Consider the following 25,321-nt stretch of genomic DNA (forward strand, 5'->3'; position numbering starts at 1 on the left):
TTCCTTGAATAATGCCGAACACAAAAGTTAGGGAAAGGACAGACCTCCTATTTTCCAAAGAATTTAANAGGACAGACCTCCTATTTTCCAAAGAATTTAAACTAATCAGCAATGAGCGATCACTTTAGGAAGGAATCGGGTCAGAGGAAAGTAAGGAGCGTAAAGCATATTTAAGGAACACCTTTTGAACGCGCTCGATCCTGTCAATCTAAGTTTGATGGGACGGACGCCAGATAAAAGCAGCATACTCCAGATGGGAGCGCACGAACGCAGCTCAGCATTATTCCTCCTGACGAAGCCGAGCATAGCACATGATCTAGAAATTATGAAATCGATGTGGCCATTAAAGGAGAGCTTGGTGTGAAATATAACATCAAGGTCCTTAATTTCTCTGATAAGCTGCAGCGTGCTGCCTGAGATATGATACGAGGTAACAAACACATTTGGGGACTTAGAAAAATTTACATGAAAACATTTATTGATATTAAGGGAAAGGCGCGATTGGAGGCACCAAGCATGCAAGTGATCAAGCTCTGTTTGAAGTTTGAGCATGTCGGCAGTGTTCGTTATATTCGAGAATATATTCAAATGGTCGACGTTTAACAGATAATTTGAAAAAGAGAAGCATGAACTAATGTCATTTATAAACAAAACAAAAAGCATTGGCCCGAGAATACTACCTTGTGGCACGCCCGAGGTCGCGACAAAGATATCAGACGAAAAATGGTCTACCGTAACAACGCATCGCCTGCAACACAAATACGACTTAAGCCAGTTTAAGAAGACAGAATGGAAACCTAGGCGAAATTCTATGCGACACCTTGTCGAAAGCCTTCGAAGNATCCTGTCAATCTAAGTTTGATGGGACGGACGCCAGATAAAAGCAGCATACTCCAGATGGGAGCGCACGAACGCAGCTCAGCATTATTCCTCCTGACGAAGCCGAGCATAGCACATGATCTAGAAATTATGAAATCGATGTGGCCATTAAAGGAGAGCTTGGTGTGAAATATAACATCAAGGTCCTTAATTTCTCTGATAAGCTGCAGCGTGCTGCCTGAGATATGATACGAGGTAACAAACACATTTGGGGACTTAGAAAAATTTACATGAAAACATTTATTGATATTAAGGGAAAGGCGCGATTGGAGGCACCAAGCATGCAAGTGATCAAGCTCTGTTTGAAGTTTGAGCATGTCGGCAGTGTTCGTTATATTCGAGAATATATTCAAATGGTCGACGTTTAACAGATAATTTGAAAAAGAGAAGCATGAACTAATGTCATTTATAAACAAAACAAAAAGCATTGGCCCGAGAATACTACCTTGTGGCACGCCCGAGGTCGCGACAAAGATATCAGACGAAAAATGGTCTACCGTAACAACGCATCGCCTGCAACACAAATACGACTTAAGCCAGTTTAAGAAGACAGAATGGAAACCTAGGCGAAATTCTATGCGACACCTTGTCGAAAGCCTTCGAAGAGTCTGTGTAGATACAATCCACCTGATATGCATTAGAAAAGGCCGAAATACAATATTCACTAAAGACCACAAGATTTGAGACCGTGGAGCGCCCAGGTAAAAACCATGTCGGTTTGGGCAAATAGGCTCTTGACCGAGAAATACATTTTATTCTTAACGATGCATTCGAACAGTTTAGACACGGTAGACAGTTTAGAAATCGGTATATAGTTACTAATGTCGTTTTTGTTTCCGCTTTTGAAAATTGGGGTTATAGAGGCCAATTTCCAAGCATCTAAAATTACCCCAGTAGAAAGAGACTTGTTAAAGATAATTTTTATTGGAAGTGCTGAACAGTTTTTTAATAAAAGTGCGGATACTCCATTAATGTCAGTTCTTGCGGAAGTCTTCAGATCAACAACACCTTTCACTACATCATCGTATGAAAGGTATAGGGAACCAAAGCTAAATGAGGAACTAACACCGGATGCAGGGCCAATATGAAGATTTGTGTCTAAATAACATTCGAAATTGGATTTGAAGAAATCAGCGAACAGGTTAGCAACATCAGCGGGAGTATCCGCAGATTTATTATTGAGGAAAACTGAGGAGGGAATAGTAGAACATGATTTTTTAGATTTAACAAAATTTCAGAAGGCTTTGGGGTTAGATTTAATATTAAGTTCGAAATTAAGGACATAATTTTTGTGGAGAAACTTGTCAAGTCAGTTAAACTCTTTTAAAAACCGCTTGTACATTGAGTAGTAACTCGGACTATTGGTTGATTTATACTTGTTGTAATACTTATTTCGCTGATTGTTGAGCTTCTTTAATCGAGAATTATACCAAGGTAGTTTATATGGCTTACTTTTGACGGTGGGAATGTTAGCAGAGCAAATGTCAAGCAAAACTGTCTTGAAGGTGTTAACCCTCTAGTAGGCCAATTTTTTTATGAGTTGAAAAATTCAGGAATGGGTGATTTTAGCACGAGAAATCCAAAAATGATGTCCATTTCGATCTGTGACAGTAAGTTTTTCCTACAGGGGAGAAAAACCAAGACCGTCTCGCCGATATACTTTGACATATTTTCAGCTTTCTCTTACACAATGTTGACCTACGATCCGGCAATCCCGTCTGCAGACGGTCAAAAATGCAAACTGGGTTTTTATATGTCGGCAAGCCGGTCTGTAGACGGTCTGTGTTTGAAAGCAATTTTCTCCATTTCGAATGGGGGCATAATTATCAAACTTATATCAAATACGGTGCTTTTAACTACGAAGTCCACTGAATTTTTTTATATCAAAAATTTTTTTTAAATAACAAATTTCTTTAATCACGAAATTACTAAATAGCAAGAAATAATTAATTCTAACCGCGTTTTCAAAATCTGTAATTCAACTGCCGATTAAAATGAAACGGATTGACATAACGGATTCAAATTTACTTCGCCGTAAGGGTACGATTTTTGTCTAAAGATCGTGCCTTACGGATATAGAAACAAATTATTATACATAGGTGCACACAAAAGGCGTTTAGTTAACGACCGCCTGGAGGCGGTTCAGCCTACTAGAGGGTTAAAGCAGTTGTCGGCATCCAAGTCGTCGCGCAAGTCGTACCAGTTCAGGTCTGCGAACGAATTGTTAATGCCTTCAAAGTCACAGCGAGCGTAATTGAAGGCAATATTATTAGTACCTATATATATATTTAGGCACAATATTTAACTTCTCCTGGCTTGCGACATCTGGAGTCTTTTAATTGTATCTCCTTGATATGATGCCTACAACGAGGTTTATATCTAGACTAGGAATAGCTTTGCTACACTACCGCCGCGGCGCGCCGGCAGCTTTAACAATTTTATAGTGGTTTTACGTTCTTTGGCAAATTACGCTCTGTTAGCCATAAATCTTACTACTTTTTGACCGCCTTTGAATCAAGACCCCTGGACCATATGGAGAATTCATTTATATATTAAATTGCATTGTCATCGTGATTGGAACTATGCTGAAAATTTCAAGTCTCTAACTTGTCGGGAAGTTAGTTTAAAATCGATTGGAAATTTCCGCGATTTCCGCAGGATGACCAAGTTAAATAAAAGCTTATAAAAAAAACATCGAACTAAAAGTAGTGTTTTTCTTGGTGGCAAATTTCAGATGGTGCGCCATATTGAATCGGCTATTTTGAAATTCGCGGTTCTAACAAACCAAATCGGGTTCAACGACCTCAAAAGCGTTTTTTACCACATTTGGGGCCGTTTTCTCAAATAGCTTTTAAAATTGATCTGGACACACCTTTTTGAGTGGTGTCTCCGTGCGTGTTCGTGCGGGTTTTCAGTCTGTTGGGTTCCCAGGTTCAACATATTAGTCAACCGCAAGTTTTCTTTACCATGAAAATCTTTTCTACTTATTTTTACCTTTATTGAAGAGCATTATTAGTAGTGCACTGGAGCACCCGACGTCTATTGTTGCCTATGCTGTAGACGTTGTTAATTCCGTTAGTAGGAGATGCCCTTTTGGACGCTTCAAATGCCTAAATTGTGGAATTGCTTCAGATTAACAGTCATGACGTTAGTCGTATTTTTGCTTGAAAGCGACTGCACGTATGTATGTATGTATGTACATTAGGGTAGGGCGAAAAAAAGACAAAGTCGGAATTTTAATGCTCTCACTCGAAATCAAAAAGTATTTAGAAGTCGCTCAAAGCGCTTAAAGTTTTCCATGTGTTTTTTATGGGAAAAGCAATGTTTCGTACAAATGGTATAGAATTCTTGAAAATCAAAATTTTTCGATCGGAAAACTTGGTTTCTTTTCAGTACACATCCAGTAACAATACCCAATTATTCATTTAACCAGTTTTTAATATTAACTATTTTCTAATAGGTCCCCCAAAAAAAGCAATGGGGAGGACCCATAAAACATCATTTTTAGACCACCCTAGTGCACTTATATATAAAAATATACAGTTAATCACCGTGATATTATGAACATTTACGCATCGAACACTCAAGTTACCGAACCGAACTGCACTCTCTTCAATGATATTATCTATTTTTAGGCGTAGACGCATACATATCAATTAGTTTATCAGTGCATTTCTTGTAGTCTGCAATTTGAGACATCTATATTCACATTTAGTGTAATTTGAACATTTACCGATCGACATCACTTCACCGCACTCAATTTCACACCATAGTATGTACATCGCCCTGACTTGAATTGACTTTTGGCTCGAGGAGTTTTGTTTACACTATAACCGTTGATTGGTTTGTCTAAATATAAATTATGCCAACAAACACAAATAGACAAACGTACCCAGAGTTGGTGAGGGTAGAGCGGCGGGAATGAAGTCGGTTTGTTTTGCTACACTCACACTCAGGTGGTGGTTGTCAGATTGCGGCGTGGTGTAANGGTTTGTTTTGCTACACTCACACTCAGGTGGTGGTTGTCAGATTGCGGCGGGGTGTAAAGGCTGATTCACATACAACTTTCTTTCGATAGTTCTTTGCTTTGACAAATAAGATCGATGTAGGCATATGCATGAGTATGCTCACATAAAAAACGTTTGAAGCAAAGCAAAGCAAAACGAAGCAAAATCTTGGGCAACTTTCAAATTTTGCCCACTTTGGCAATCAGCTGTCTACATTTGTCTATTCTTGTGCGCTTGCATTTGCATTTAATGACAAAAATAGAGTAAATAGGAATTTTTATTGCTATTATTAATGCATATTATTATATTGCTATCTATTTTACAGATAAAAAATATGGAGGAAAAGGAGAATGCAAAAGCTGTCAAAGCGTTTATTGTAGCATACCTTCTGCGTTTCGCGCTTTGTTGTCAAAGTTTGAACTGTCAAGCAAAGCGAGGAAAGTTGTATGTGAATGGCCCTTAAGAGTCGACGTTGTCGTTGTGTTCGCTAATGTTGGTGTCGTCGCCGTCGATCACAGCAGTACACGCACATTGGATGCATAAGATGCCGCTTGGAACAGCCGTTCCTTATTGACTAAGGGGTTTTGTAAAGTAACGCTGTTACTTTTACGCTATTAAGTTTTTAGTAAAAAATTCAAAATTTACATACCTAATTAAAATTGTGAAAAATTTTTGGCTTTAAAAGGGTTACATTTTAGTCTGATATTAGGCACATTACGCCTAAGAAAAGTTACGAACGCAAGAGTAACTAGCAGTGTGACTAGATTATCACGAAAAACTTGAAGCTAAATTGATTTTGAAACACGGTCAGGAAAAATTATATCCTGTGGAAAATGAATTAAAAAAAACTTAAGATGTCAAGTTGGCGACAAGTTCAGCGAAATGATTTTCTTTAAATAAATATTTAAGCATTTATTAAAATTGTTTAAGCATCGGAAACACACAGCCAGATTCTGTGCACTTGATAAATACAAAATTTTTATATTTTATAATATATATAATATATAGAATTGGAATTCTAGATCAAAGAAATCAAAAGCTCTTTTCTTTCAAGATTGAAAATGCTATTGGCAAGCGTTTACAAATTGAAATTTCATATGCAAATAATAAATTTTGTAAATGCCGGCATTTGAACTTGCGACATACATAATTTATAGCCGACATCTCTACCTGCTCGACTATGGCAGTCAAAAGCTTTTTTGCTTTTCAATTTATATTTTTTATAAGTGACAATGAAATCAGTTCCACTCATATGGAAATCAGCTGTGGAAATCGTAAAGCATTTTATTTTATAAATATTGACACAGTAAAAGCTCCCATCGCATTTTACTTGATAAACATCTTTATAAAATTTCTTTACAAAAAATTTATCAAGAAAACACAGAATTGGGCGGACAGTCTAAACAAAAAAGCGTGATCTGGAGGCAGGTCCAAGCATGGACAACTACATTAAGTATGTATGTTAATGAGAAATATGGAACGCCAAATGGAAGCAATAGGAAAGTGGGTGGCGAACAGTGGAAGAGCTCCATATACATAAAATATGACAAAAGTACTAATTGTGCCCGATTTTCCTGTAATTTGTTATTTGTAGTATTTCTGCTTAGCAATGAAGAAATCTGAAAAATCGCATAGATTTGCAAACCGCAATGCCCATTTTACTACGAGTAAAACCGAGTCGTACAAAAACGAATATAAAAATCATTTTTTCTCAATACAGCTTATCTAGGAATCTATCACTGTGAAGCGTCCAGCGAGTGGTGTAGAAGGCTAGAGGGCTCCAGTAACAGGAACTTGTTTCAATAATTTACCAAAAATTGAATGAGCTTTGTAACCACACTCAGTGATTAGGTTAGGTTAGGTTATTGTGGCAGACTCCACAAGACCACTCACTTAGACATTAATTAGATTACCTATTGTGTTACCGCATTACACAAATTATTTGAACGGTAACTACGGGTTCTCTATTTTAAACTAAAAGAAGCGCTGGGTGCTAAACACAAAGATCCGCAGGCAGCGGAGAGCTTTTCGGTAGTGTTGATGAAATGCGCACAGAGGTGGTTAAACCTTAGTCTAGCGAATGCCGCGCAGCTGAGAAGGAAGTGCTGCAATGATTCCACCTCGTTTTCCAAACAGTTGCGGCAGTAGGCATCCGCGATGATATTAAGTCGCACGGCGTCGGTTTCTAGAGGACAATGTAAACCCCTAAAATTCGAGAGCTGGCGCTTAGTCAGCACTGCAGAAGATCCATTGACCGCTTACCGTCAACACTTTGCATGTCGAAGTTTTCGTCCAGCACCCGCTGAACCGACTGTGAGCCCATCTGTCCAGGAGCAAACCGCTGGTTGCCAAAGGAACTCCTGTGCGCTCCCTGTCAGCGGTGATGGCCTCGAGGGAACCGTGCCTAGCCAATTCATCAGCCCTGCAATTACCACTGATGTCACTGTGTCCTGGGACCCGAATGCACCTAATTCGGAAGTAGTCCGAGGCGGTTGAGAGAGTAGGTATCAGAGTAGATATTCACCATGTCGGCAAAACATTGGACCGCTTCAAAGATCCGGCAGTCTGAACATAAGTTCTATTGAGACTTCCTGACACTAGACACCTGCTGCAACCCTCCCGTCCAGCTCTAATCCGACCGTGAAGATTTTATTGGACTCGTACACCAGAGGATGCCATTCTCCTACTAGCCCCTTGGGGATGTACATGAAGAAGAATCCGTTTGCTGTCAGCCTCGGAATTTCCGATCCATTTCCTCTGGTAGGAAGTCGAAGCTTTCGAAAATTGTCGAGTGCCCGTACGCTGGGTTGAAAGAGAACCAAGACCTTTTGAGCCTAATAACTGAGCGAATACCGCCCTACCTACCCACGAAAAATTATTTTAGTGTTGATTTATTTTATTTTTTCGAAGTGAAACTTCTTTAGCGGCGGTTGGTTGGTTGGGAATAAATTGGCAAATTCAACCGAAATTGCACACGGAAATGGTGCAACGGAAATGATGCAACGGAAATGGTTGGGGCTGAAACAAGTGCTTCTTGAGTGCATGCACATGGTATTAATTTAACAAAAATTTACTAATAAAAGATTAAAGAATAACACCTAGAAAAAGACCAATACAAGAATGAAAGTAAAGGTGACTACTTACATTGATAAAGAAAAGGAGAAAGGCAAAGGTAAAAATAAAAACCAAAACAAAGATGCGTAAAGATAAGTGAAAAAATGAAGAACAAGGTAAATTTAAACACTTTACTTATATACGGGCAAAGGTGAAGGGGAATATGTAGATGAGGAAAATTAATAACATTAAAGTAAAAGCGAAGATAAATATAGATATAGACACAGAGACTCAATCTGTGAACGATTTTGGGATTTAAGAGATTTTCGGGGTCCTTGGGACTTATCGATATAACAATCGATATTTTTATCGGTTTTATTATCGATATTCTTATCGATTTTGTTATCGAAATTTCCAGCGATATAATAATTAATATTTTTATCGATTTTGCTATCAAAATTTTTATCGAATTTGTCATCGATTTTGTTATCGATATTTTTATCAGTTGTGTTATCGATATATCGACAGAATAACATAAATGTAATTAGAACGAGCAGGGGTAGAGGTCGGGATCTAGATTGAAAAATGACAAAAAACTTAACCTTAAGCAAAACAGGTGTGTGTATGTATGTATATTGGTAATGAGATAAAATAGATATGTATGTAACGTAAGTTTCACTTCTCCATTGTGGCCCAGGCGCACTTGTTTTTTTTTTTTGATAAGTACCGACCCGCTCTAATGAAAATATGCTTGTGTACATACATGTGGCTGGCTACATCATCTTTTAGGGAGATTATACACAGTGCTCCACTTTCGCATTCTCCCCAACATAAAATAAATGTGTACATATGTACATCGTCCTGTATGAGTAGCAGTGAAGTACATTGAGAGTGCTTAAGTGTTTGCGTTGTAAAAATGTTTTGTTAGGGCATATTTTCATGATCTTTTAAAATTTCATATTTTTAGTTTCGTTTTAAATTTGTGTTATGACTTTAGTGTGTAGTGTGTGTGTGGATAATTTTGGTAAATTTTACAAATTAACAATTAAGAGTGTCGGCGCTAGTATAAAATGAGGGTCGCAAGCCCCACTGATGCTGTCGGCAGATGAACTCAGCTTTGTTCATAAACTTAATTTTAGCTTGGTTTTCTGACTGCATATGTGCATACATATATATATATAGATACTATATGTACATATGTATCTGTAAGAAATTGCACAACAAATCTCAGCATTTCGTACTTCGAACTGTCAACGAAAATATCTTTGAATTTTGCCACAGATGTGTCAAATGAACGATGTCGAATGTAATCAATGAGCTGTTGACATTTTTATTGTTTGGTAGTGTCCAAAGCAGGAGAAGAGGAAATGAAGATGAGCAAAACATTTTATATAGTGGCTTGACAACAAAATTATGAAACGAAAAGAATCGTTAAATATTGCAAAAGTATCAAAGTACATAGCGCCATGCGCAAGGGTGTATGAAGGAGAAAAAAAAAAACAAAAACAAAATCACAGTGTTGCCAAGTTTTGAATTCGAAAAATTACTAAAACCCAAAAAAAAACGCGTTTTTCTCGAAAAAGGCACCAAATTTTTATCGGAATATTTAATGGACTTTACATGCATAATTTATTTTTGTAGGGATGCTGATTTAAATTAACAAAAATCAATGTTTCTTGTACGACGGTCGAATTTTTTCTGTTTTCCATAAATTCAAATATTTTCGTCCAAGCGATGGTAACATTCTTGTTCTTATTTTCTTATTTGCAGCTGTTTCCAGCGTTTTCTTTCTGCTTGACACCTGAAACATAACGAAATTTGATTTCCCTATACGCTCGCTTAAAGTTGCTAAAATATTTACGATTGCTATTAATTTAGCTTCGATTTTTTTTTTTAAGATTTACAGATTTGGTGTCTTCAAACTAAAAGAAAAAGCACCAAAAAACGCACCAAGCTCCAAAATCAAACATTTTCGCGTTTTGAATAAAGGAAAACACTAAATTTAGTGCGAAAAGCACCAACTTGGCAACAGTGCAAAATTACTAGTCGTTTAAAAAATCTTCCCCTACTACTACTGTTTGTCGCCCAAAAGTGCAGCTCCATGAAGGTCTCAGTATGCTGCACAAATTGCCAACGCTCGCCAGCTCTATTTACTACCTTACATCGGTTTTTCTTTTTGTTATATTTTTTTTCGTGCCCATTCCGCCCCTCTCATTTCCACGTGCGTCTAAAATCGAGTGCGTGTGCGCAATGTGAATTATGTCTTTCAGCGCGTCAATTTATTTCCAAATGCGCTACGATGCCTGCAATCTTTGTCTTTGTATGCACATACATACTTGTACATATATACATATGTATGCATGTGGGTATATGTTTATATCATACCATGCGTATTTATACACCGCAACTTGCACTCACTCGATCACTTTGTGACTGTTTCTTGGCAGTGCTCCACAACTGCTACTTTTAACCACGCGTTGCATGCCACCGATGTATTGTGCGGCGCTTATAAATGAGTGCGTTCATTGAGCGAGCACATGTAAAAATATGTATGTATAAACAAACATTAGGGTGGGCAAATCTTTATTTACTTTTATTTTCTGATTCTGCAGATAGTTCTAAAAGAATGTGTGGAAGAAACCATGTGTTGGAAATGGGTTTCGAGCCTGCGCATTGTATTTTCTTTTACTAACTTGAATCGACCACAGTACTGTATACTCAAAATCTTTATAAGAAATCCAACTAAAAAGCTTGAAATTTTTACCAAAGTTTGTTGATTTTTTTTAATATTGCACAAAGTTTGAAACTTGAAATTATACGATTTTTGTTAAGAGTAAACTGTATCTTTACAAAACAAATTAACTAAATGTAAATAACTAAAATTGTTAAAACTTTTCAATGTGTGGTGCGTTTATAATTTTGATACGGGGTGTATTTTCGCATGGTATATTAAAAAGTTATAAACTAAAATATAGGCGTCTTGTATCCATTAATTTAACAAAAGGTGAACGCTTTGTAAAACTGGCATAGAACGAAAAAATTAAATTTTGTAAATGCGCAGGCTAAAAACTCATTTACGGCTTAGTGCCGTTTTCACAGTGAGGGGTTACCTCAAAGTCGACAGTTAACTTTTTGTACTGAAAACCTATAGTTAACTGCCGAATGAGAGTTAACTCGGCACTGTAAAAACGGCTTTTAAATTTTCTTCTACATTTTCTCATAGAATTCTCTATAGAAATCGAAAACACCACGCCATTTGTCGGTAAACTTTCGTCCAAACAATTTGACCTACCCTAATATACATATATATTTGTAAATTTATCCCAGAAAACTTTTTTTTAACTACCTTTAAAGGAAGGCTGATGTGTTTTTAATGCCGGCGAAATTAGGAGCGCTTTTTAATAAACCATTTCAGGCGGGGCTATCGCAAGAAGACCATAATAGAAGCTTATTTTATAGCTCTACTCAAGGCTGACGAGAAGGTGACTTTTTCAAACTTCAAAACAAGTGGCATATGCCGACATAGAAAATCTGATATAAAAACACGTAGGACATAGGCTACGATGATTGCATTGATTTTATATGTAGTAAAATTTTATTTTCTCTAAATAGTTGCAACGGAAATTTAAATATCTAGTCTAGAACTCCAAATATCACTAGCGTCGTTCCGCGAACGTTTTCCAAAAAGGTTGTGTCTGCGAAAGGGTTAAGAGAGTTTTTAATAAATCAATGCTTTTACATGCTGTATGGGCTGTATAAATATAGCCTCAACTCTTTTGGAACCACATTTGCCTGGATCAATGTTTTCTATGTTTTGAAACCAAAAATCGTTTATCATGCTTCAGTAACGTATTCGATTGACCGTAAAGTGGACTCCAGCAGCATTTTTGAAGAAAATAGGTCCAACGATACCGCCAACATGCAAATTACACAGTTTTTTACGAATGAATGCTGCCTCTGTTCTGTTGTCTCCAAAATCTTTTTTTTTTTTTTTTTGTTAGCGAAACCATTCAGCGAAAAATGAGCTTCATAAACGAAAACAGTTTTACATTTGAAATAATTTTTTCAAGTGCTTTGAATTTATGATTCACTTTCAAAGTGAATTTTACTAATTTCAAATGCTCTTGAAGCGTGTATCTTTCCTTGATGAAATGATAAACTACAATTAATAAAAATTGCTACCAATTTGCGACAACTGACACTTCTTCTTCTTCTTCTTTGACTCTGTAGTCGCCTAAGCGGTTTTGGCGGAGTTGAACAAACGCTAATTGGAAATGCCAAGTGCAGCCAAGTCCTTCAGCCCTTGATCTTTCTATCGCATTCCTCTGCCACCACCAGCAGGTTCCGAGTTGAATACTTTTAGAGCTGGAGTGTCGGTGTCCATTCGAATAACATGGCCCAGCCAGCGGAGTTGGTGTATTTTAATACACTACACTATATCCACATCGTTTTAAAGCTCATGCATCTCATCGTTGCATTGTCTGCGATACTCGCCGTCGCCAATGCGTAAAGGCCCGTAAATCTTACGCAAAATCTTTCTCTCGAATACTCCAAGAGTCGCCTTATCGGATGTTGTAATTGTCCATGCTTCTGCACCATATACCAGCACGGGCATGATGAGTGACTTATAGAGTGTGGTTTTCGTGAATAAAAATGGCTACCAATATATATGCGACAGCTGACAGCTCCTTTAACAGTTATCCCTATCGGAAGTTCTATCAGTTAAATAAAATTATTGTTTAAGAAACTAAAACCTCCCTATTATAATTGCCATTCGTACTGTCATCATGTATGTAACTTGAGAATAGAAATCGTTGCATCTTTTAGGCGCATGAATATTACATAGTTACATCCCGAGTTAATAAAAGGAAGGTAAAAAACGCACCCTTTATAAAAGATCTAGAGCTTTTAGAAGCCCCCTGGTTTTCTAATTTTGCGGACCCGTGCTCTTATAATCAGAATGAGCGATTTGCATAATAACTTTGAATATTTCCGCAGGAAGAACTTCCGAAGTTAATTTCTCCCATTTAGATAACAGAGTGCTGACAACTTGAAAGGTGTTGTAAGCCCGAAAAGCTTGGTGTGGAGTTTTATCATTAGTAACCTTAACAAATTAACAATGCTTTCTTCACGAAATATTTGAGTAGAAATGCTTTCCCGAAGTATGGATGAGATAGTGGCTAAAATTATTTAGTAATGGGAGACGAAAATACCGAGCGGCATGCAACCTCCAGATTGGTAAACTCTTTTAGCGACAGACAAAGCTACAGCTTTCAGCATTTACTCTTTAGACAGAAGTAGTATCAACTAAAATATGACTTTAGATCAGCTGTCGGACTTTGTTCTAATCGGATTAGATCTACTCCTATACCCCGGATGACTTCCAATGCACTCGTAACCTTGTACATTCGCCTTCTGATTTTCCTACAAATTAATAGAACTTTGCTGAAAGTATAATTTTCTCAAGTGTGGAAACCTTGCCATAACTTGTTTTATATACAAATTTTTAAGCAATTTTCAATCCGCATGAAAAATACGAGCCTTCATTTAATTTATGAAAAAAAATTAAGCTAAAAAACTCTACGAAAATTTCGTTTATACTTCGATTTTTCGAATCATTTACTCCAGATATGATTTTCATTAGTCCGAACGCTGCTTTAAATCAGACAGATACACCCTGGGAGCAAAACCGCAGGCAGGGATAGGAGAAGAAAAATGGTTTATTCAGACGTATAGCAATTTATAGAAATAAAGAGAACTATGAAATAGGACTTATAATTACGGAATTAAAAACTGGCGAGCTGAATGGTCCTTCCTGTCATCTTATTATTTATTCCACTATGGAACGTGTGATCTAACAGGTAAAAGGGCGTATGTGCTTGAGTATTCACTTAAAATTTTGAAAGTCATACGTACAATGCAATCTCGGTAATTCGTAAGCTGGATAAGTCGAAAATCGCGATAATTCGTAATAAAGTCCCTTAAGATGGCGTGTGGTCCCTGGAATAACGAGTTATCTAGTTTCACTTGTATCTATACGTTATTTTACAACGGCTACCGTAGAATATTCAGAAAAAGAAAAATCAATTTTAGCCCATCTATATATATAAAAATGTTGTGTACGTATGTCACGGTCGTCAAAACTCGAGAACGGCTGAACCGATTTGAAAATTTTTTATTTTATATTGTTCGGTATAATACCAGAACCAATGGCATCGCAAAAAACCGGAGGGTTGCCGCCTATTTGAAATTTTTTAAACCCAATTATGTATATCGATGAAATAAATTAATTATTACTATATGGGTATCAAATTAAAGAGGTTTAAGAAAGATAACTGTCGGAAATATTTTTGAGGAGGGTTGCCACCTATTTTAAAATTTTAGCTCAGTTAAATTGATAAAGAAAATGAAATCTTGCTAGGTGGGTATCAAACTAAAGAGTTTTAAAAAGGCTTACAGTCAAAAACATTTTTGAGGATGGTTGCCACCTGTTTGAAAATTAAACTAAATTACATTGATAAAATAAATGAAATAGTACAATATGGGTATCAAATTAAAGAAGTTTAAGAAAGATAACTGTTGGAAATATTTTGTAGGAGGTTTGCCACTTATTTTGAAATTTTAACTCAGTTAAATTGATAAAGAAAATTAAATATTGCTATGTGGGTATCAAACTAAAGAGTTTTAAGAAGGCTTACAGTCGAAAATATTTTGAATGAGGGTTGCCACCTGTTAAAAAATTTAACACGATTTAAGTGATATATTACAATATAGATATTAAATTTAAGAGGGTTAAGAAAGATAACTGCTGGAAATATTTTTGAACAAAATAGCCACCACTTTGAAAATTTAAACTCAGTTATTTTGATAAAATAAATGAAGTACGGTAATTTGGGTATACAAATTTAGATTTTTAAGACGGCTTACGGCCGAAAATGTGGTTGAGGAGGGTTGCCACCCGTTGNACCTGTTAAAAAATTTAACACGATTTAAGTGATATATTACAATATAGATATTAAATTTAAGAGGGTTAAGAAAGATAACTGCTGGAAATATTTTTGAACAAAATAGCCACCACTTTGAAAATTTAGACTCAGTTATTTTGATAAAATAAATGAAATACGGTAATTTGGGTATACAAATTTAGATTTTTAAGACGGCTTACGGCCGAAAATGTGGTTGAGGAGGGTTGCAACCCGTTGGAAAATTTAACCCAGTTTAATTAATATACATAGGTATCAAATTAAAAAGGTGTAAGAAAGAAGATTTTTGGAAATATTTTTGAGGAGGGTTGCCACCTATTTGAAGATTTGAACTCAGTTAAATTGATTAAACAAATGAAATATTGCAATGAGGGTATAAAAATAAAGAGTTTATAAAATATATACAGTAGAAAATATGTTTGGGGAGGGTTGCCACCTGTTTGAAAATTTAACTCAATTAAATTGGTAAAATAAATGAAAGGTTACAATATCGGTAACAAACCAAAGGCATTTGAGAAATCTTGATTTAGAAATCTATATATATATATATATATATATAAAGAGATTTAAGAAGGCTTACTGCAGAAAATATGTTTGAGGTATAATATGGGTGCCAAACGAAAGGTATTTGAAAAATCTTGATTTGGAAATATTTTAATAGGATTATCACCTATCTAAAAGTAAAGACTGAAAATATTGAAATTAAATGAAATATTACATAACTGGTTCCAAACGAAAAGTGTTTAGGATAGCTTTACTAGGGAACTTTTTTAAATCTTTCCACTTATCCAAAATCGGAACAGTTTAAATAAATATAGAATTTACAACATCTTATCAAACGAAGTGATCATATTATCAACGAAGAGCTGGTACACAAATTACTTAATGTAAAAAATTAATAAACAAGTAATTTTTTAGCAAAAAACACAACGGACATCAATTCTAATAAAAAATTTAATAGTACCGTTACTTTTTTCATGATCCAATGATCGGATCTAAACCAAATTAGTATGGGATCACCTGGAAATCAGTTGACGTGGTCCAAAGTTATGCGGTAACATACATAAAAAATAATAATCCGACGAATTGATAACCTTCTCCTTTTTTTGAAGTCGGCTAAAAACTACCGAAACAAATAACAAAATGATAAAAGAGTAACGAAAATAAAAAAACTACCGCATGAAAGCTGTTTAAAAAATACTTAATGAAAACTTAAAACTGTTGACAACATTCCCTAGCATTATAAATCAGTTAACTTTTAATCGTAAACAATTTATTTCGTTTGGGGTCGCCATTGCCTACTACGTACATATATTGCGAGTAAAGAAATTTTCAATAACTTGAGATAATATTATTATGATTATGATTATCATTACTATTGTGAACTCCTATTCCCGACCAAAGTTTCCCAAAATTAAAGCGAAAGCAGAAGGGCATTTACGATCACATGATGCAAATGTTAAGATAATAAGAGCTGCAGAACGAAACCATGCAAGAACATTTTTTTACAACGAAGTGTAATTTCTGGCGTTTGCCGATGACATCGACATCATCGGTAACAAAAATCGCGAAGTCTCTTCTGCCTTTTCTAATCTGGATAAGGAAGTGAAGCGAATGCGCCTGGTGGTAAACGAGGCCAAGACGAAGTATCTCCTGTCATAAACAAAGCGCATTCGCGCCTTGGAACTCAAGTCACTGTTGACAGTTATAAGTTCGGGAAAGTGGAGAATTTCGTTTACTAGGGAACCAGCATTATCATAAATAAAAATATCAGCATGGAAAACCCACACAGAATCACTCTTGCAAACAAGTGCTACTTTGGACTGAGTAGGCAGTTCGGGAGTAAAGTCCTCTCACGACGTATAAAAAACCGCACTCTATAAGTCACTCATCATGCCCGAGCTGTTATATGGCGCAGAAGCTTAGACAATGACAACATTCGATGAGACGTCTCTTGGAGTATTCGACAAAAATACATATCTTACGGAAGATTTACAGGCTTGTACGCGTGGCCGACGGGGATAACCGTAGACGATGGAACGATGAGTTGTATGAGACTTAAAACGAAATGTACATAGTGCAGGGAATGAAAATGCAGCGGCCNTGTACGCGTGGCCGACGGGGATAACCGTAGACGATGGAACGATGAGTTGTATGAGACTTAAAACGAAATGTACATAGTGCCGGGAATGAAAATGCAGCGGCCCCGCTTGCTTAGACATGTCGTTCCAATAGGAACCGAAGTTCCAGGTGTGAAAGAATACAACTCGCAATCCGCTGGTGGTAGCAGAGGAATAGGGAGCCCCCGCTGCAATGGGGAGACCAAGTTGGTACAGAGAGAAATTGACTGGCGTTCTTTGTCGAGCTCGGTCAAAATGACTTAGGCGGTTACAAAGCCAAAGTAGAAGAAGAATATGCAAATGATAAATGGCGGAGTTGGGGGAGGATGCGCCAGGAGTTACTAGGAAAATATTCCTTGTCAGATGGATTCTGGCAACGGTTCGATCAAAAAATTGCACTAGCTTAGCTATCACTCCGTCTGGAATTGATGCGATATTGTAACCAGGTGGGAGCATTGGCAATTCAGTTCTTGAGCTGCCATTGAACATATAAGTCATCGAGACTCCCACGTGCAATATTTCCAGGGCAACCGGTATGGAAAAAGTATTAAAAAAATTTGAATTCACTGTTTGGGATGAGTGCACCATGGCACATAAAAAATCGCTTGAGGTCATTGATCGATTGTAGTGAGATTCGAGTGGAAACGTTCAACCATTCGGGAATGCATTGATATTGCTCGCAGGAGATTTTACGCAAACATTGTCTGTAGTTCCTCGATTAACACTAGCGGACGAGATAAATGTTTGCCTGAAATAGTCAACATTGCGACAAGACTGCAGCCGAGGTATTCTTGCGACAATTACTGGACATTGGGAACGAAAGGTGCCAGTCAATGAGAGATAAAGACAAATTTTATGGCCTGATAATTTTTGTAACTTAGAAACATCGAAAGGAGAACTGATCGAAAGAATGTTTCTTTATTAAGAAAATTAATTATAGGAATCTCGATTGGCTCAGTGAACGGGCTATTCTTGCTGCGAAGAATAAGGATGTCTATCAACTAAATAATAGTGGTATTGAAAACAGTCGTTGCTTGAGCTGATCTACCATTTTACCAGACTGCCAGGCCACTTGCTCACGTTGGTGAATACCGCTAATATTATTCAATCCAGCATTCAACGTGAGGAAATAGCACGATAAATACCGTTGTGGAAAAAGACGATCCAACAGAATTTTTGGACTCGATTGATCTTCCAGGGAGACCCCACGTACTGAAATTGAAAATAGGTGTGCCAATTATCATGTTGCGGAATATTAATCGGCCAAAACTTTGCAACGGCAGACGACTCGCACTAAAGAAATTGATGAAGAAAGTAGTGTAAGTAAAGATTTTAACGTGGCCTTTCAAAGGTGAAGAGTTCTCATGATTCCGACCGATAGGCACACCATTTCAATTTAAAATATTGCAATTCCCAATTCGATTGACATTTGGAATCACAATCAATAATGCTCCAGTCGAAGTTGGAAAAGCAAACCAGATATCCTTGATATCTATGCAGCGAATGGAAAAACAACAAATATTGTGTGCACACAAGTACTTATTACATAACCAAACACATATTAAACGTATGCATTGTTTCGTTAATAACACTATGCGACAGTCAAAATCGGGATGGGATGAAACCAACGGGAAATGTTATATCGGTCAAAAACAAGTTATACGTGTCCCGGCGTTTCGCTGGGTCACGTCTAGGAATCGAGATATATATATATAACTATCATATAGGGGAAATTGTCACCTTTGGTGGTCTTTTTTTTTTGACATAACTCGAGAGCCACTAGTCCGATTTTGCTCAAACAAATTTAAAAAAATTAAAAATTACAATTCCTTTAATCTGTTCATATAACGTTTTTCTATATAATCAACAGTTTTGCCGGTAAAAATAAATGTATGAAGAAAAAAAGTATTTTTTGCCTAAAATATTAATCGCTTAATTTTTTTAATTTCCAATGCAGCGAAACTTTAATGGACTTCTTTCAGTGAGTTTATGTATGGGTATCTTCCAGTGAGTTTTAATACCAGTTTATTAAGTCCACTACAAAAGCTTTCTCGTTTCATATTTTTTTATTGTTTTTTTTTTCTCATACTTACATGCAAGAATACGATCCGATTTCCGAAAAGAAATTACAAGTGCCACCATTTAGACAAAATTCAGCAGCATCATCGGGACAAACATTGCCAGTTCCACCCGTTAAACTTGTTGGATAACGCGGCTCTGAAATGTGTAAATTTACATATATTAGATTATTTTACATAGTATACGTATTTAGTAAAGAGAAACAATTCAGGATAGTGCCGAACGCCCCATACTTTTCATCAATATTAGCATTTTTGATCAGTTGTTTGGTAGACTAATTTTTTTTAATGAGCAAATAGGAAAACAATGTTTGATCTTAACTACTTATGTATATGGATAAGATATATAACAAAAACTCATATTTGAACAATCGGTGCTATGGGAGATACATGTAATCGTAACGATTCTCCCAGTTGGCCTTGTATAACCGATAAGTAAGCACGCCAACAATTTCATGGTTTAGCTTTGGTATACTTTTAAGTATGTCTTACTTTTCCTCTTCTAGTACTTACACATATCGGACTAAGATATCGACTCTCTTTAAGATGAATATCCCGTCAAGAAGGGAGTGGTAAACACCAAGACCGGGAGAAAGGGGGAAGTAAATTTTTACACGGATGAATCCAAGCTGGACAAAAGTTGGCTACGAAGTTTTTTCTAAAGAATTAAGACTGGAATTATCCGCTCGAATTCCGGACCACTGCAGCGTTTATCACGCAGAAGTTCTTGCTATAAAAGAGGTGGCTGTGTACCTTAATACACATGCCGTAAAGAAGACCACGATTAACATCTTCTCGGTTAGCCAGGCGGCCATCAAATCAATGAACGCGGCAATGCTAAGATCAAAGGTTGCACATGAATGATATTAGAACCGTCTAAAAGGTCAGCCTTATACATATGTATCCCGGGACATAGAGATTTTGAAGGCAATTGCAGAGCAGATGTGCTAACCACGAAATGTACCAATCTTCCATTGTCCGAAAGCATTGTAAGATTGGGATACTTATGGCAACCTGCAAACCAAGGATTAGAAATAACACTATTCAAAGGGCCAATAGGTCATGGTTAGACGAGGGCACTTGTACAACAACTATTTAGGTTACTATGTCCGCAAATTGCTAGGTAAAAAATCGAAGAATTGCTCAGCCTCTCGAGGGAGAACATTTCGATGGCCATGGCTTGTGTAACGGGTCATTGGTTATTTGGTAGGCACGCTTCGAGATTAGGAATATTCTCCCATGAGACGAGGAAGAAGAAGAAATAGTTGAGCATTTCTTCTGTAGTTGCCTAGCTTTAGCTAAGTGCAGAGCGGGCTTTCTAGGTAGGCACTTTTTCCAGCTCTCTCACGGAACTAATGTGGTGGAGGAATAAAACCAATCTTACGCTTCATAAGGATGTGTTCCGTCTTTTTTTCGTCCAGCTCACAGAAACAACAGCCGATCTTGTATGAAATATTCATTTTATTAGGTGATGACGCAGGATACAAATTACCAAATTACAGTTGGAAAGTTATCCTTGCCTAGATTCATGAGCTTTTTGATGGACAGGTAAGCCAATAAGCTTGGCTTTGCTGTATCCAATAGTAATAACTTCGATAAGAGAAGAGGTGTACTTTTCGATATTACTGATGTATTTTTATCAACCTAGTTATCGATGTTGTTATGGAAAAAATATATTGAAAGGATCTGTCATTGAGTACCTCATTTAAATTTTTTTAACTAATGACCTTAAATGTCAGAAGCATACTAATTAATCCCCTTCTTTGATCAGAAAAAGCGAATCTGCTGCTATCATCAATACAAGCTCTCAAGCAGATATCTATACAAATATATACAAATGCACGTATATATGTACATTAGCGTGGATCACTCTACATACAAAGAAAAGGAAGATTTTCATCGAAATTACACAATTTATTTTTATGCAGAACATTTAAGCTTAAATTCGTTTATCATCTGAAGTGATTTTCTGCAAAAAATATTATAAAAAACTATTTTTTTTCTTGAGTTTAGAGGTTTTTTAAATCGGCCCAGTGCACTTAAAATTTAATATTTGGCGAATTATATCGGCAGAAGTCTTTAAATATAATAAATTTTATAATTTTGATGGAAAAATCGCGACTTTTTTGGTGAGGCACCCTAATGCACATGTGTATGTATGTAAATAGCGGGGGCCAAAAATCCACTTTTTTTAGAATTTTGATTAGTAATAGCAAACATATGGTCCATTATGCTTTAAAAAAAAATCAGTGTGCAAGATTAAAAATGTTGGTCAATATCTTAGGCTCGCCCAAGTCCATCAAAATTCAAATGGTAAAAGTTTTTTTTTTTGCTTATTTCGATTCTCTACAAAAATTGTCCATATACCAAATTATGTAGGACTAATACTTTCGAAGATAATTGCAATTTTAGTAATAAAATGTGTTAATTGATTTATTTATCAATTTTTATTTTTTTGAGCACATTGAATTTTGATGGACTTGGGCGAGCCTAAAATATTGACCTAAAATTTTCATCTTTCACACAGATTTTTTTTTTTAGAGTATAATGAACCATATTTCTGCTATTACCAATCAAGATTCTAAAAAAGCGGATTTTCGGCCCCCGGTAATGTACATATGTGACACAAATAATTGCATTTAATTTTCCTTTTTCCCTTTTCAATCGATTCTTTTTTAACTCCATACAAATGTGTGGAGGTACATACACACATCTCTTTTCTTTCCATAATTTCCTTTTAAATGGCATTTATATGGTTTTTAATTCGAAAAACTAGAGTTCTAATGCCTTTTATTTGTAGATTTTAATCATCTAATCTTATTTCATCGTCAATTTTACGCACCTCTACATATTTATACATATGCACGTATATATGGATGTACATGATTAAACTTATGTACATCGGTGGAAATCCTCATTCGCTACATAAGCAATAATACTAACTATGTAGTGTAAAAAGGGAAATTTTGCGATAAATTACAAATTAATTGGGCCATAATAATTTCTGTGAAAATTAAGCGTATATAAATATTTAAAGTAAAACACTGAAACGGAGAAGAGACAAGACATACATACATACATATGTACAAGCAAAGCATAAATACAAATGAAAATATATGTACATTTATACTTTCGTTACCACTATGCATATGCATTTATATTTACAAAAAAAAGTATATACACATATGCATGTAAGTATGTAAGCTCAATTCTTGCTACGGCTAATTACCTGGATCCGCTTTAATTAAAATGGTGCGTCGATCTGGCTCCTGATTGATTTTATTTTTAGCGCGACACTCATAGCGCCCCGTATCGGAAATGTTAAACGAACGTATGATCAGTTCAGAACGCTTTCTAAGTATTTAAAAGTGAGAGTAAATAAATGATTCCAATGTGTGAAAATATTGATTATAAATAAAAACATGAAAACATAATAAATATGTACATACATATGTAGTATCAAAAGGTAGGCAAAGCGAGATGCTTGCAAATAGATTAGTCTAATTTTTCAACTCACTTGAAATGACGAAATTTGTACAATTTACGATTACGATTAATCGATTTGCCATCCTTGAACCAGGTGACCTTGGGTGGTGGCCGTCCTTGTACTTTGCAAACAATGTGCAACTCTTTACCGATTTCCATTGTCCGATTTGTGGTTATAGTACGTATTGATGCGAGCTGTGCTGTAAAGAATTTAGAGCAAATATATTTTTGGTAATTATTAATGAGGCGATTTGTGAAATTTCAAAGCTTTATAAAATAATCGTTTTTTTAATCGAGGAGAAACGAAAAGAATTGAAGTGTATACTACTGCATTTGTAAAGGCACTGATGTGAAATAATTTTAATGCATATCGTACCTTTGCAGCAAGAGTGTCAGAAAATAATTGAGTTAAGTATGCAGAAGTGAACGCCACGTCTTTATCTATGTTGTGCACAAATTTCAGAGCTGTGTCGATTAATAACAATGTACAATATTGTATATTTTTTTGGATTGTGTATAGAAAAGTAATTTCTCAGTTTTCCCAGTTTGGCAATTTTAAGCTTTTTTTGTCAATTTGATGTTGGTGGTCTCTGAACAACATTTAAAACAACTATTGAATTGCAAATATTTTTACATTCAAAAGCCTTTATTTGGGTCTTGGGGTCAGAAGAATCTGAGATTGCAATTTATTTTCAACAAAAATGGTCGCTAGGGTGCGCTTTAATGTAAAAATCATGGAAGGAGTATGAAAAAAAATGCAAAAAAACGTTTCTAAATAATGTTCCTAACAATGTTTCTTCAAATTTATTTGCACCAAAGTACACCCAGCAGTCGCGGCATTTTTGGTAAAAAAAGCTTCTTGGTATTAATAAGCTGCAGATTCATGGTATAAATATTTGAAAAAATTAAAAATTTTTAAAATCGCCAACCTGGGAAAAGTTGAGAAATTAATTTTCTGTAAACAATCCAGACTTCCAGAAAAACTTGGTTTTATCAATTCCATTTTTATATTTATTTAATATTAGTGCATTAATATGTAATCTCTACTATAATAAAACTAGTATTTATAAAAATTCGGGTTAAGTCAAAATACAAAATTTTTTGAGTGCCTAACACAAAAGGTGGACACACTAATGCTCCATCCTAATGTAAAGCAATGCAGCGCCACTAACTATAATTTAGATTTACATTCAATTAGAAATTAAAGGAAACTACAATTTCAGAGAACAAAAAAAAAGCTTAATTTTCGATATTATTAGCTTTTTACTTAGATCAACAATACTTTAAAACGCGTCCAACTTCCCCTAATACAATAGATTTATTCCCTGGCGAGAGCTCTCCTGCTTAAGTTTTCAAACATAAATTTTATCTAAAGTAAATAGCTGACTATGCTGCTAGACGAAACCAAGACACATAATTATAATTAAATGAGACTTTGCTGGCGACCATGTTCTTCCAACTCATTGCTCATAAGCAGCGCCAGCAATCACTATACCCACCCACCCATAGAAATTGATGATGACAATGCACCAATTGGCAACAAAAATGGAAAAAAAAACTTTAAGTAATACGTTTAAATTTCAAATAAAAACGAAATAAAGAAACAATGTTCAGTTAAATTTTTTTAAATTGTGTATTTCAAATATAAAGAAGCAGAAAAGTGGCGAGGCGGCAAGTCAAAAAATCGGCAAATACCTCGCATATACATTGTGAGTATTTCTAAATATATTAGAATTAAGCAAATATCATATATACGTACAATTGTATATGTGTATTTGTGTACAGCTTTTTTTGTATAAAAAGCATGCTGTTTTTCACAACAACAAACACATCGAATGGCATTAAAAATATAACAAGCGTGATTCATGCATGAATTGTTACACTCGCACAACGTGTTGCTTTACTTTGGTTTTAGTTTTTCGCATGCAATACGGCATGGCGTATGAGCAACATGAGGCAACTTGTTAAGTAAAACGTACCAAAACACATTTTATGGGAATTGAAAACATTGCAAAATTAATATTAAACATTTTCTTAGTACAATTAAGCTAGAAGAGGGCTACTAAGTATTCATTGAGAAAAAGTTGAACTGAAAAATAAAATTCAAGTTTTCAATACTCATTTTTATGAGCCGCTCTTGTAGAAGTATTTATACAAGTATTTTAACCATTATTAATTTTTTTAATAACTTTTCTATCAAATTGGTTCGTTTTTTCAGAAAGTGATGATAATGACTACGGTATGTTAGGTTAGCTTAAGTTGAAAGTTCACAAAGCGATCTCACATGGATAGACCAACTAAGTCTATAGTGTTACCAGAAACATTTAATATAGCTCTGCCTGAGTTATAAATCTAGAAAATTTTGTATAGAGCGTAACTGCTACTTTGATAAGATCGAGGAAACTTTCGTGATTATTTCTGGATAGTCAATTTCACACTTTAAAGAGTAGGAGACTGCTAAGGTATTTGCATACGCAGGTAACGTGACGGTTTTTCTATGGATAGATTCTTGAACAGATGTCTGAGAGATGGTGGTGAATGTAGATATCGACGTCCCAGTTGCACCAAAGCTGGGGAATAGCAGAGAAGGGTTGGAAGTTCTCGATTTTATCATCGTATCGAAGTAAAACTTCGGCAGTAGGAAGCCAGCTTTCCTGGCAAGCATCTCTATTGGACAGGGGGCTGGTTGAGCTATCCCACAAGCCGGTTTTAAG

The 25,321-nt window shown here is 35.8% G+C and overlaps 1 protein-coding gene across 2 annotated transcripts in view; it reads right to left on the reverse strand.

Moving 5' to 3' along the window:
- Positions 1-22,814, reverse strand: part of LOC108368729 (protein vein-like) — a 32,842-nt gene extending 10,028 nt beyond the window's left edge. For both annotated transcript variants that reach the window (XM_017623638.1, XM_017623637.1), the window contains exons 1-3: positions 22,639-22,814; positions 22,351-22,475; positions 19,137-19,260 (exon numbers count right to left, since the gene is read on the reverse strand). In XM_017623638.1, coding sequence (XP_017479127.1) covers positions 19,137-19,260; positions 22,351-22,475; positions 22,639-22,766 — 377 coding nt within the window. In that variant the 5' untranslated portion in view covers positions 22,767-22,814. The remainder of the gene's footprint in view (positions 1-19,136; positions 19,261-22,350; positions 22,476-22,638) is intronic.
- Between the last annotated feature and the right edge of the window lie 2,507 nt (positions 22,815-25,321).

This window comes from Rhagoletis zephyria, unplaced genomic scaffold (genome assembly GCF_001687245.7).
Source record: "Rhagoletis zephyria isolate East Lansing unplaced genomic scaffold, Rhagoletis_zephyria_1.1 Rzeph_scaffold_03279, whole genome shotgun sequence".
Lineage (NCBI taxonomy): Eukaryota > Metazoa > Arthropoda > Insecta > Diptera > Tephritidae > Rhagoletis > Rhagoletis zephyria.